Below are 13,111 nucleotides of genomic sequence, written 5' to 3'. Positions count from 1 at the left end.
TTTCCGATTAATGAAGGTCTGCAGACAGAGATGCTCACAAGAAAGCAGTCACACTTGGATTCTTGCATACACAAGCATGCTTTTTCTGTCTGGTCTTGGGATAGTTGTGTTCTGTCTCTTGGAGACCAGAGTGATGGCTCCCTCTCTTGTTATTTTGGTGTATAATATCCAGCTGGAAAAGGTTCAGAATGGGGATTCACCCTGAATTCACACCTGCTAATTTGCTGTAGAACCAGATTTGAAACTAAGCAGGAATAATGATTTCTGACTTAGCTTTGATGTTTAGTTCAGAAGCTAAGATCAAGTTTCTTAAAAGAATGATACCTGGGACCAAAGCTGTTGGGTTGGTTTGGTGGATGCCTCGCTCTGCTTTTAGCTGGAGATACCTCATAGGAACTGTGCTTGGAAGGTCGCAGGTGGTGTTAATGGGGCTCCTCCAAGCTGTCTGAGGGTCATCACTGGAACTTTAGGCTGTGACTTCTGACAGTTGCCAAGTAGCAAAGAGCCCATTCTGCTTGAGCTTCCAATTATTTAGTGCATGGGATTTTCATTGAGTGCAATTATTTGACTTCTTTTCAACCCAGGAAGTGTTCAAGTAGTTCTACAGTATCCTGTATTGTAACCAGAGCTGCTATTGATCTTTTGATGCATATTGTCCTTAAATAAAATATTATTGGTTACTGTGAATCCTTTTAGAGCATAGGATGGTGACAAAATGAAAACCAGCTTAAGGAGGTGAATTAAAGTCTGTGGAGCAGGAAGACCCGAGTGCTGTGCCAGCCTGGGTTGGGAGGACCTCCCTGTGCTCCTGGTGCCACGAGGGCTGCTTTGCTGACTGGAGCCTCCTCCATCCCAACTGAGCAGAGCCTTTACTAGAGCAGTGAGTGACTTGTTACTGATCTGCTTCTCAGGAGAAGGAGAAGAAGTACATGTTGCCAGTGGACAACCTGAAACTACGAGATGTTGAAAAGGGGTTCATGTCCAGCAAGCACATCTTTGCTCTCTTCAACACTGAACAGAGGTATGCTCACATCTCAACACACCAAACTGTTGAAGCTAGGGGCAGGATTTATACAATCTTAGCGAAGAAGATTAGAGATGAATGCTTTTAGAGGTGTGCATCCACCTCAGATAGCTGTCCTTTAAGGATAGTTGCTGGGAGGGATGGGGAACTCTTAAAGAGAAGTTGAAGTACAAATTTATTATCAAACATGATGGTTCTTAGTGCACAAATAGGGACATTCATAGCAGAAAGGGGGACCCAGGTTGACTGAAGAAGTCCAACAGTAAGCGGAATTGAGAAGGTAATCTTTCAGTCCCTGCTGACATCCTAGCTTTTAGGGTAGAGCTGGAGGCTTGAAGGTGTAACTGATGGGGACTCAGACCTGCTCATAAAAGATTTTCCTTCTCCCTCTGCGAAGACATCGTGAGGGTGTCAACAGGGAACTATGTGTATCTGCCTTAAAATGATGAGCAGATCCCCTGGTCATTTGATACATCTGTCAAATATGTGCAGCTGCCTGTTTTGCAATGGGTACGAGTGAAATGTTTGTCTGCTCAGGAATGTTTACAAGGACTACCGACAGCTGGAGCTGGCCTGTGAGACCCAGGAGGAGGTGGATAGCTGGAAGGCTTCCTTCCTTCGTGCAGGCGTCTACCCAGAACGCGTTGGGGTAAGTTACAGCCACGTCAGGAGCAAATCTAAGGTTTTTTGCTTTTCTGGTGCTTCCTTTAAGGAAGCCAGGCATCCTCAAAGGTAGGTAAAGCAGGCAAAGGCTGCCTTGAAAAACCCTCTCAGCTCTTATGTTCTATGGGCAATAAATCCCCAGTAGAAGGGTCTTTGCGTGACTACTAAGTGGTATGTGTCTATTGAGCCCAGGCACCGTTGCTTCTCAGTGTCATTTACTGTACAGCATTATAAGGAGCTTCCCAGCTTTTCTGTAGTTGTTATCCCATTCCTTTCCCCTCCCAGTAAGGGAGTTCTCCCTGTTCCTCTTCCCTTAACCTCATCCCGCAGTGCTATTGTCAGCATTCTGCTCTGCTTTATAAGTGTTTTAGAGAACAGTGCTATAAGTTCCTGTTCCAAGTTTTTCCTGTTTCTGCGTGAGAGGAAGCTGCTATAAATAATTTTTCCATTAAAAAAGTGATAATTGCTTATCTGTTTGAATCTGCTGCTCCTAATAGACTTCTTGCATTCATCTTTCCTGTTACACTTGAAGATAGACTGCATTTCTGCCAAAATGTGTTTCCTGACAATCCGATGTGGTATGAATATGAAGATTAGGGACTGTGGGCCTTAGCAGAGACACGACTTCAAATTGGCTCTGAACCAGGCTGGGCCTGTTAGACACATTCATAAAGGCCATGTGCCACCTATTGGTGTGCAAATGGAGCGGCGTGACAAAGAAACACTGGTCTCTAGTTTGACTGTTTCAAAACCCAGTGTAGGGGGTAACAAATAACTATTGTAGATAAGTGTTAATTGCCCTTTATCACTAATAACATAATTTCCTTTGCAGAGCATCCCATTCTGATTTCCAATTTAGCTAAGCAATTACATTGTTCCTCTTCCAGAGTAACTTAGGTATTAATATGTTGTTAGTGGGATTGGTTTTCTGTCTGCTCAGTGCTATTTTAACATCTTTTCCAAATTCTAAGACCAGCTAAAAATCTTTTTTCATTTTTGTCCCTTTTTTGTTTTAATTTTTTTCACGTGTGCTCAAACTGACCTGCCAGGACAAGGACAAAGTAAGTCTGATCCTCCCTATGTTGCCTTCTGGGGCTCCCACTGTATATAGTTCTTTTTTTCCTTTTGTCGCTGTTTTCCAGGAGGCATTTGGTTCTCCCCTCTTTGTACCTTCTGTTGGATGCTGCTGTTTGTTTCTGTTCTTGATCTGAGTTTTCCTGTTTTTTTTTTTTTCCTTTTTATTTATCTTTTTTTAATATGATTTCTGGATCTTGTTGGAAATCTGTTTTTGTTCTTTTGACACTCATTTTTTTCTGAGTTGTCCTGTTTAACTTCCACTTCCTTTAGCTTACATTTCTCATTAAGGGCTTCTATTACTTCATTATGTAAGATATTCCTTGGAAAAGCTCAGATGGACAAAGGAATTCTCTCTTTCTGGTATCTTTTGTTCCCCAAAGCAAAAGTAGATAAGCAATCTATTTTCTGCAATACTGCAAATCTGTCACTGAGATGGTTTAAATAAAAGTTTTTCCTTAAAATCAGGTTTCTTTGTAATAAGCATTGAGAAAGGCAGCGAAGGCTTTCATGGTCCATTGCTTAGAGATTGATCTCCAATGGGTGAACCCTGGCAATTGCTTGCTGTCAGACAAGCACACTCCTGGCTTTCCCTTAAAGAAATCCAAACAGTGCATTTCAGGCAGGGGAGACAAGAATCTTCTGCTTTCTGCAGAAGAAAAGATAGCAGCAGCTGTGATGCAGGATATTCAGTTAATGTTCTGGAAGATTTTCTAGGTTATTCTGCCTGCTTGCAGTCATCTCACCTCCCTGTATCTGTTTCCTCAGTTGTATAATGATAAGGATGCAGTGTGTAGGAGAGCCTTAATTTATGGTGAGTGATTCTCAGGTCTGAAATGTATCTGGGTGTGCAAAGTAGAGCTCAAATGAAGAATCTCCCGTGAGGCTGTAAATTCTAGAAGTCAAAAGTATAGCTTTGGGTATTCAATGGAGTCGTGGCCTGCGGATATTGGTTAGGAGTTGTTGCTTTCCATCTTTTATGGGGCTAATTCCTACATAAAGAGCATCTTTACTGTTAAAGTTTTTCAGCTCTAGAGAAAGGTTTGCAAGCTGAGCTGTGCATTGACAGTCACAACTCAAAAAACAGGTTTAAGTTTCCTTGCACGCTCTTCCTGCATGTTCTTCCCCCTTTTTTCTTATTGAGCTGTTATGGAAGAACTAATTTTATACAGTGTTTGAAGAATTGTTCTGTTTCTGCCTTTCTCTGCAGGCCAGTGAAGCGGAGGAGAATGGATCAGACAGTTTCATGCACTCCATGGATCCTCAGCTGGAGAGACAAGTGGAAACGATCAGGAATCTGGTGGATTCCTACATGGCAATTGTCAACAAAACCATCAGAGACCTCATGCCGAAGACAATCATGCACCTCATGATAAACAATGTACTTATCACCCTGACTGGTAGAGATGGAGAGCCGTAGGGATGGGGAAAAACAGGGAGAGGGCAGAAACCTGAAGGCAGCTTGAAAGGAGGTTTGGGGTGGGGGTGGAATGGAATGGAATATTCTAGAAGATGCTGGCAACCGATTCCCTCTGTTCTGTTCCTCGGCAGACAAAGGACTTCATTCATTCGGAGCTGCTGGCAAACCTGTACTCCTGTGGCGACCAGAATACTCTGATGGAGGAATCAGCAGAGCAGGCCCAGCGACGTGACGAAATGCTGCGCATGTACCATGCCCTGAAAGAGGCCCTCAACATCATCGGGGACATCAACACCAGCACTATCAGCACCCCAATGCCCCCACCGGTGGACGACTCTTGGCTGCAGGTGCAGAGCGTACCGTCTGGACGCAGGTACCAGAGGCTCAGGGGGAGAGCCCCGCAGACCTGCCCGACGCCTCTTAGGGCTAGCTGGGGCCTCCCACTGAGACAGAGGGGCTTCTCTTCCCCTCTTCTGCCTGTGGATGGAGAGTTGTGGATATCTGTGCGGGGAGGCTTCTGTGCCTTGAAAGCTGTAGGGCTGCTGCATCTTTACAGAAGATGTGGAAGCAGACTGTTAGAAATGTTTCTTAGGTCAGGTGGGGACTGAAGTAGCTTTGAAGGCAACATTAAACCTGACGCAGCTCTCAAAAGCCAAGAGTTGTGCTTGAAGTGATATGGAACTAAAGAAGGAACGCTGAAAGCAGCATATGGTGATAGTGGCGGGGAGGAATCCCAGGCCTGTTGTTGCAGTTGAATGTCTCTGTTTGTTTCTCAGGTCTCCTACGTCCAGCCCCACGCCGCAAAGGAGAGCTCCCGCTGTGCCCCCCACCAGGCCTGGCTCTCGAGGCCCGGCTCCTGGGCCACCTCCTGCTGGTGGGTCAGCGCTGGGTGGTGCCCCCCCCGTGCCCTCCAGGCCAGGTGCCTCTCCTGATCCCTTTGGGCCCCCACCTCAGGTTCCTTCTCGACCTAATCGTGCTCCTCCTGGTGTTCCCAGGTAAGTCCTGAAGTGTGGATCCAGACAGGTGGGGTGTGTCCAAAATTTGGGTAGCAGTTCTGGCAGTACCTATTCTGCCTGGACTATATGAGTCAGTTGGAATGCTTGGTTTGGGTTCAGTCTTGGGCTGTCTGAATTTGATCCGTAGGCAGGAGCCTACAGCCACTCAGGTATCGTACAGATGATGCAGTGCTAAGGCAGCTCTTGAGAACAGAAGGGCAGCCTCCTCTCCGAACCAGACTCCATGCGCAGGTTGGGGGTAGTGGACCTGGTACCTGAGAGCTTTAATAAAACAATCAATTCTTCTGCTTGCAAGTAATAGGTGGTCACCAGAAAATCACAGGACTAGAGTAACAGCATACCTTTCAAGACAGTTCCCCTCTGTATAGAATTCCCCAAAGTCTGCAGTTGCCCTTCTCCTGGCAGAGTTTTTTCAAGGTGAAGTTAGAGAGGATTTTCATCTAGGATATTTAGATGCTTTTTTATTAGGTGAATATTGTGATAGCACTGGCAGGGAACCATTTTTTTGTAGACGTTTTTGTTGTTTCTGCAGTCAACTTGAATGTTTTCTAGCCTGAAGGGCTCAGGTGACACAGCTTTGCTTTCCTGTTAGGAACTGTAACTCCTGTCCTGTTCAGTCACTTCATACGCCCTTCCATGTAGTAATAAGGGGTTATCCCCTGGGAGGCTACACACTTGGTCCTGAAGAGGACCAGGGAAGCAATGTGGGACCAAGAATGTGTGTGGTTGGTACTTGATCTCCCTGTGAGGAAGAGAAAGCAATTGCAGCATAAAGAATGAATACAACCATAACCCCCACTCAGTGACACACTTGTGGGAACATTTCCCTTGGGTGGTAGTGCCCCAGCTCTTACCTGGCACTGCCTGTTTGGACGGGGGTATTCTCAGGCTGCATGCAGCCCAGAAGCAGATGAATCCAAAGAGATAAATCTGTTCCTGACTTGGGTGTGTGCAAATAGTTTTACTTTCTTGGTGCCTCTGCCCCAGTTTTCAGCACGTCCTCCATTACCTACCCACTTGTGCCTCAGTACTGCTCCAGGGACTGCAGTCCTGCAGGTGGCACCTGTGGATGTCAGCATGCTTTTGCTGTGTATTTTTGGCTCTTGCTTCTTTGTGAACCTGCTTCTCCATATACTTCTGTTTTGTGGATTTGTTTTTAGTATAGTTACGTTTTGTCCTGTCTTCATCTTTCTACTTTCACAGTTTCATTTCTTCACTCATGAAAAATATTCTATATACCTGGTCATGATAAGATTCCCCAAATGGCTGGAATGAATTGGCCTTTTTTTTTTTCTTTTTTTTTAATTGAAATCTGTCATAGCTTACCTTAATGGCTTTTCTGCTATGTGTGAAATAGAAGGGTTTAGGGGAACACGGGGAACTGCACAGGAGCAGCAGAAGAAAGTGTTTCATGCTTAGCAACCCCTTGGTGTAGGAGGGCTGGAATGCATGCTACAGACTGCCCTGATCTGGAGTTGAGAAAGTTAGTTCCTGAAGTTGTGAAGTGGAGAAGTTCTCATGCTCATTTTCTGATCCCCCCTCTCTGATTCTTCCAGTCGTTCATAGACTCCTCCGGATCCTGATACCAGCTTGTCATTTGAGTTCACTGATGAATGGAGAATTTCCAATGACAAGGGACTCTTTCTCTTCTTCTCCTGTATATAGAATAAGAATGTTCCCTGCTAGCACTTGGACTCGGGTCCTTCTGCCATGGGTGAACGAATGCCATCTCCACTGTTGCTTTTTTAATACCCATCTTTTTCCTTGCTAACTGGGCTCCACTACTTTGTGTGTGTGTGTGCGTGTATGTGTGTGAGAGAAGAGCTCATGTAGGTGGCATGAGTGGGCTCTGGGAGCTGGAGGTGCGTGGTGGTGGCTGGGTGTATGCTATGTGCATGTGATACCTGTGTAAAGTTCAGCTGTGTGCTTGTGCCACTGTTTGTGGACGCATCTGATGTTGTGGATGACAAACTTAAAGACGAATGTTGCTATACTTTTCTCGTACGCATATTTGCACAGACAAATGCTTTCACATACAAACACCACTTGGTCTATTTTCTTTCACAGGAAGGTTCTCCTGCATGTGATTAAGTACAATTAAGGCTGATTTTCTACCATGCCTCTGTACGTAGCATTTATTCAGAATTTATGCAGAAGTCCGTGATACCAAACACATACCCTTGGGAGCTGCAGATAATGCCAGGTCCTGTCTCTGTGCAGTGAAGGGCTGCATTTGGGCTGGATGCCCACTGGAGGAAATTGTTTAGTTTTCCTAGAATAGGAAGCTGTAAAGACACTCTTCCAGGTACTTAGTCTCTTCAGTGTAAAACAGTTTGACAAAAACTGTAGGTGAAAGAGTTTAGGCAAGTTCAAGGGAGAAATAAGAAAGTTTAAATGACAGTGACTTAACTACTGGAAAAATTTGTTGAAAGCAGTGATTGGTTCTCTGCTTTTTGGTAAGTCTGAGGAAAAATGGTGCAAGCAACCAGCATCGCTGCAAGCATAACTTCTGTGTTTTCAGACTTGAGTTATTCAGGAGGTCAAAGTAATGATCTCATGATTAGTGACCTTTTAAATGTCACTGTCTTCTGGGCAGTGCTCAGTGCACCATGACACCTCCTGCTCTTCTGAGCTCTCTGTTCAACTCTGACACTTAATATACGGTCAGGAAATGGTCAGAAGATATAAACCCTCAATGAGTGCCAGGTCACCCCTCCTGTGCCCAGGTAGCTGGTGCTGAGATCTGACTTGAGCAGGTGTGAGTGTGCTCAGGGTCTCAGTCTGGATGTGCCAGCAGACCTGTGTATCCAGCTGGGTGGGAGGACGAGCAGCAGCTGGTGGTGTGTGGGTAGATAAACTGTGCACGGCAGGGTTTTGGGTGTGTGTGAAGATGAGGCTGTGAGTGGATGTGAAGTCCTGCATGGCTGAGTGCAGCCCTACCCAGCAGTGCACACTTGTGTGGTGTTCTGGGAGGGGGGGGCATGCGAATGTGGCTCTGTGCAAGCGCATGTCTGTCTGTTCCACCTTCCTGACAGTCTGTTTGGCCTCTGCCTTGAACTGTCTGAACTGCCATGTTGATTTCATGTTGTCTTTCAGAATCACTATCAGTGACCCCTGAGGACTGGCAGCCACGGTACGTTTTGCACTCTCTCTGCGATGCATGAGTCACTGTGTCCCCATCCTCCATCACTTTGCTCTGCAGCTTACCTCTGCTGCCTCGTCCTTGTGTTAGTCAGAGTCCCTTGTCCAATGAATCATGTCTGCCAGGATCTCATAAAGGGAGGAGTCTAGAACAGAAAAGCTGGCTGATCAGAGATGGAGAGGCTGCTTCAGCTGCAGGAGCTAGGAAAACCCCAGTACCTGACCTGTGGTTACTGGAGGATCCTTTCTCTGCCCTCGGGTAGAGGAGGTGGGATGGGGGAATGAGCTCTGGCAACACGGTCTAAACGGTGTGTCTTTCATTTGGCTTATATCCACACTGAGTGGGAGGTGAACTGAATGAATTCTGTTTTGATCCTGTTTGTCAGCTCTGTTAGGATAGAGGTACAGATCTGGGGAGCTGTCAGTTCAGACTCCTCTGCTTACATTTTAATGTCTCACTGGAGAAGTGCTCCCTTCCTCAGTGTGCTTGTGAAAGACAGGAGATGTTTGGGTCATCAACAGCAGGACTTTGCTGTATATATATTTGGGTATAGGATAACTCTGACACTGAATGTTCCCTGTTATCCTTCTGTCCCATGATCACAATTAGAAGCAGACTCCCTTTGCTCGTTCTCCACTTGACCCTCTACCTCTTTTTACTTTTCTGCCTCTGTTCAGTCTGCCTTTCCTCCTGTGCTCTTGCAAGAGAGAGGATTTTTGTGATCTGTATTCTCCCTGAAACTCTGCTTGGGTTCCTGCCTGCTTCCCTCTCCTATCTCTCCCTGCATTTTGCAGCATTGTATTTCCTCTGTAACATAGCAGGCTCTTGGGCCAGGCTCGTGTCCATTGTGCTGCCTTACATTCAAGGGCCAGTTCTTCCTTGTCCCCTCAGTGGTGCAATGATGGAGTCTGAAGAGGGAGATCTAGCAAATTCTCTCAATTTTTTCTACTTACAAACCACTAGCCCTATCGAGCAAAGAGGGAGAGGGGTAGAACAGGGCAGATGTGACTGTTTGGGTCTCCTTCCCCCTTTCTCTATGTTTAGAAGTGAAAGGTCTGACTCCAAGAGGAGTGGAGCAGCAGCAGCTCCTGCAGTTTTCCTTGATGCTGGCTGGGGGAGCATGTGCCAAAATCCTATCTTAATAGGAATGGCACAAGTTGCAGTCCCTGTATCAGGTGAGGAGAGCTCCCAGCAAGCCTACATCTACAGTAAATGGTGTCAGTGCTGCATGTAACCAGCTGAAGCAGAGATGTGCTGCCTTGCATCACTCCAATGCAGTGATTGTTCAGTGGTTGATGTGTTCTTTAAGGGCGTCATCTGTCAGTCCTCCCCACTGATGACATACTGCAGAGGTGCTGGAGCAGTCAGCAGCTTCCTCCAATGCTCTGCCTGCTGCAGGCATCCTGGCAGCTTGAGAAATGTGCATTGTGGTAAATGCAGAGAGGCTTTCTGGTGTCTGCACCCCTCTCTGGGACTCGCTGTTATGGGGCGTTCTGTTCTTAATCTGACACAAAGAGCACCAAGGAAATAAAAGTAAAAAAGCACCCCAAGCCTTCTGATAGCAGTGTTTGGCAGCCCAAGTGAATAAATGCAGTGTTTCACCATCTCTGTTAGGTTATCATAAACAGAATTCGCAATTAACTTGCTGGTTCCTGGAGATGATAAGGGATGTGACAAGTGGTGCTGGGGCTGCTGCCAGGCTCTGCCTTCCTGCATACTGGGGGCTGCTATGAGCTTCCCAGCCAGCAAAGCTTTGCTCCTCATTCTGAAAGAAGAGATTGGTTTTTCAGTGTTGTAAGAGGGCTTGACTAGCAGCGTAGAGACAGTCTGAAAGAGCATTGCAGTGGTAAATGGTTACAGAGAGAGAACTTTTTTGTCCTAGGAAATAGTTCTCAACCTCTCTAACCTTACAGGGCAGATAGAATCATAGAAGACGATGTGTCTACCTGAGTAATGCTGATGCTCCTTTCAGCCCTGTTTGTTATGGTGGGATCTGATGGCTTCCCTTGCCAGCTTCAAGGATCCTGTTTTGAGTGAACCCACAGAGATCAGGACAACCAGACCAAACTCCTTGTGTGCAAAATGCCCTGCAAGCATTTCAAAAAGTGCCTTCTGAGATGCAGGGCAGCATAGCAGCATCTTGCCAAAACCTGAGCCCAGCTCTGTAAAGTATTAAATTCAAGTCTGCCATTCCCATGAGAATGTGAGCCACCAGGTGGTGTAGATGTGACCATACCAACTGTGAGCACTTCTGGAGGTGCTGTACAAATCCCGTGTGCCATGAAGCCCATGGTCACAGGTTTCCCAGCTGTAACTCGCTGCAAGTTTTGCTTCTAAGAGATGAGTATTTCAGCACCCACTTGTGATGCCCATAGTTTCCAGATTTGCTCTATGTGAAAAGTAACTCAAGTGCCATGCTGACAATGGGATCTTGCAGTCCCCATTGATGTTCTCAATCAGGGAAATATTTCCAAATGTTTTACTGTCTGAAGATTTGTTTTCTGTTTTTTTCTAAGGTATCAGTACCCTAGGCAAGTAACGAGAGGTTTTAGTTGTTTTGAGATCTGGGTTGAATCCATATAGAGAAATAAACTGCTGAGGTTTAATAAACTGGGCCATAGCGTTGCTGTGATTCATTCTCTGAGGTGAGGCAGTGTGCCCCAATTCATAGGATAGTGGCTCTTCTGGTACCAGTGTGATTATAGGTTTGCTGCCAGGGCAAAGCACTTCTCTATTACGTCAGCATAGCAGTGCAGATCTCCTCTGCCTTTCTCCCACCCTCCCCCTGAGCTCCTCTTGTATTGGGAGCACCATCATTTCCAGCACTCAGTTGATTCCCTGTAATCTAAATTAAAGCTTGTCAGCGTGGAAGTGTTCAGGCATTAATTTAGTGACACCTGGTTCTGTTTGATCAGCGCAGATGTTTCCTCTTTATTTACTCCCATCCTGTTTGGTTTGCACTCTGCATTCCAGGCAGCTTGGATTGTAAAACCACTCTGGATTGGTATTGAGCAATTTAATTATCGTTACATCATTGCCACGCTGACTCTGCAGGGAGCACTGAAGTAGAGGGTGAGAGCAGAGGGATTGCCTTGTACTTTATGCTGTCCCCCCAGTCCCTTACATGATGGAGATCCTTGAACGTGAACTTGTCCTCTCTGTGATTAAATTGCTGTCCTTAGACCTAACTAAAGTATCAGCAATTAGCTGAAACAATAGCAGTGGCTGAAGCCTTAATGCAGTCAGCAGCAGTTGCATTTGCTGACCCAAGAAGGATAGCAGCTCAGTGTCCTGTATGGCAGGGGGGACTCAGGCTCTCATAGCCCCAGGGGCAGAGGATGGTGCTCCTCCCAGCCAGCCCTGCAGCAGTGCATCTCGGGCCCATCCATGCTGTGTGATGTCATGTGCTTGGTACAGAAGCTCTCTGTTGGCCATGCTTCTCAACTCTCATTCCAGAGGCAGCACCCCCACTGGCACCGAGTCTGCATTTGATGAACAAATACAGCAAAGCTGTATGTCCAGCAGATTGCCTGGTGGTGATCCATGCTGTGCAGAAAGCCCAGGCTTGGGCCCCATGCAAACTGACACACCTCCTGATAGAGCTGTGCTCTTCTGGTGCTTTGTGCCTCGTTTTTTTTCTCTTGCTGGCTCAGGCGAGGTGGAGAAGCATGCGTGATTGTGACTGCGATTGCTGTGCTAACCACAGTGTGTGTTCTCTTGTTTTTTGTTTTCTGCTTTTTCACAGCAGAAGGGGCCCTGCCTCACCTACTCGACCTACCATAATCCGACCGGCTGAACCGTCCCTCTTAGATTTATAACTCGAGGCTGCAGACAGCTGGCGACGAGCGCCGTGCTGGCGGCTTCCCATCCCACCTCCCTTCCACAGCCACAGTCACTCCTCATCCATCCCACACCAGCCTCCCCCCATCCCTTCCCAGTGTGTGGTACGGCACTAGCCTAGTGATCGAGCTCTTCGTCTCCACTCGTGCGTCCCGTATTGCTTTGTGAGCGTAGTGTAGCCTTCATTCAGTGGCACGGATCCCAGAAATACGGGCTCCTGGGAGAGATCAGCCACAGGGACGTCCCTCAGTCCGCACTTGGCTGTCTGTCCTGTTCTCATCCGCCTGTCTGGCCTGGATCAGTGTCCTGCCTGCATCACCTAGCTGTAGCACCACCTAGGACTGAGCTGTAGTGAATTCCTTGTAGTTAAGAAGATACAAGCGTGACTTAGAAGCAAAAACGCTGTCGAAATGTGACGCTCTTAGGAACAGATTAAATGTCCTGTGTATTAGTTTGACTTCCAAGGTGCAAAAACTCATGTTGGGAACAGTGCAATCTACCTTATATCAAAGCGAGGCAGGGAGGTGAGGAGGGGGAGCTTGATGGGGAGCACTCAGACCTGGTGCTCAGCTCCCATCAGAGCCGGGGGGATGCTGTGGGTGCAGCCATGCTCCTGTCAGGCTGTGCTCCCTCACACTGGGCTCAGCCCCAACCCGGTGGGGAGAGGGGATGGCTGCTGCTGCTCCCCCTGCAAACGGACCAACCCAATGTTTTCAGGGAGTTTGCTGCGTGATGTTCTATTGAAGCTATTTCTGCTTTGAATAAGTACATCTTTCTGTGTTTTTTGGGTACCGTGGTGACTTCTTCCGTAGCCTTTTCTTGCATGTGGATGGTACGTGTTTGGGGAACTTGTAACTGTTGCTTATCACAACTCATCCCCTTAAGGCTTGATTTCTACTCTTCATGTTATATGTATTAAAAATACTACAAAA

General features: G+C 46.8%; 1 protein-coding gene across 1 annotated transcript in view; it reads left to right on the top strand.

Moving 5' to 3' along the window:
* DNM1 (dynamin 1) overlaps positions 1–13,111 on the top strand; it is a 41,066-nt gene that overhangs the window by 26,985 nt on the left and 970 nt on the right. The window contains exons 16-21 of the mRNA XM_019621301.1: positions 912–1,021; positions 1,562–1,673; positions 2,737–2,748; positions 3,972–4,142; positions 4,313–4,554; positions 4,958–5,176. Of these exons, the coding sequence (XP_019476846.1) occupies positions 912–1,021; positions 1,562–1,673; positions 2,737–2,748; positions 3,972–4,142; positions 4,313–4,554; positions 4,958–5,176 (866 nt within the window). The remainder of the gene's footprint in view (positions 1–911; positions 1,022–1,561; positions 1,674–2,736; positions 2,749–3,971; positions 4,143–4,312; positions 4,555–4,957; positions 5,177–13,111) is intronic.

The sequence above is a fragment of the Meleagris gallopavo genome, chromosome 19, assembly GCF_000146605.3.
Source record: "Meleagris gallopavo isolate NT-WF06-2002-E0010 breed Aviagen turkey brand Nicholas breeding stock chromosome 19, Turkey_5.1, whole genome shotgun sequence".
Classification (NCBI taxonomy): domain Eukaryota; kingdom Metazoa; phylum Chordata; class Aves; order Galliformes; family Phasianidae; genus Meleagris; species Meleagris gallopavo.
Note: the sequence above shows the minus strand (reverse complement) of the source record. Positions and strands in the feature narration are given on the sequence as shown.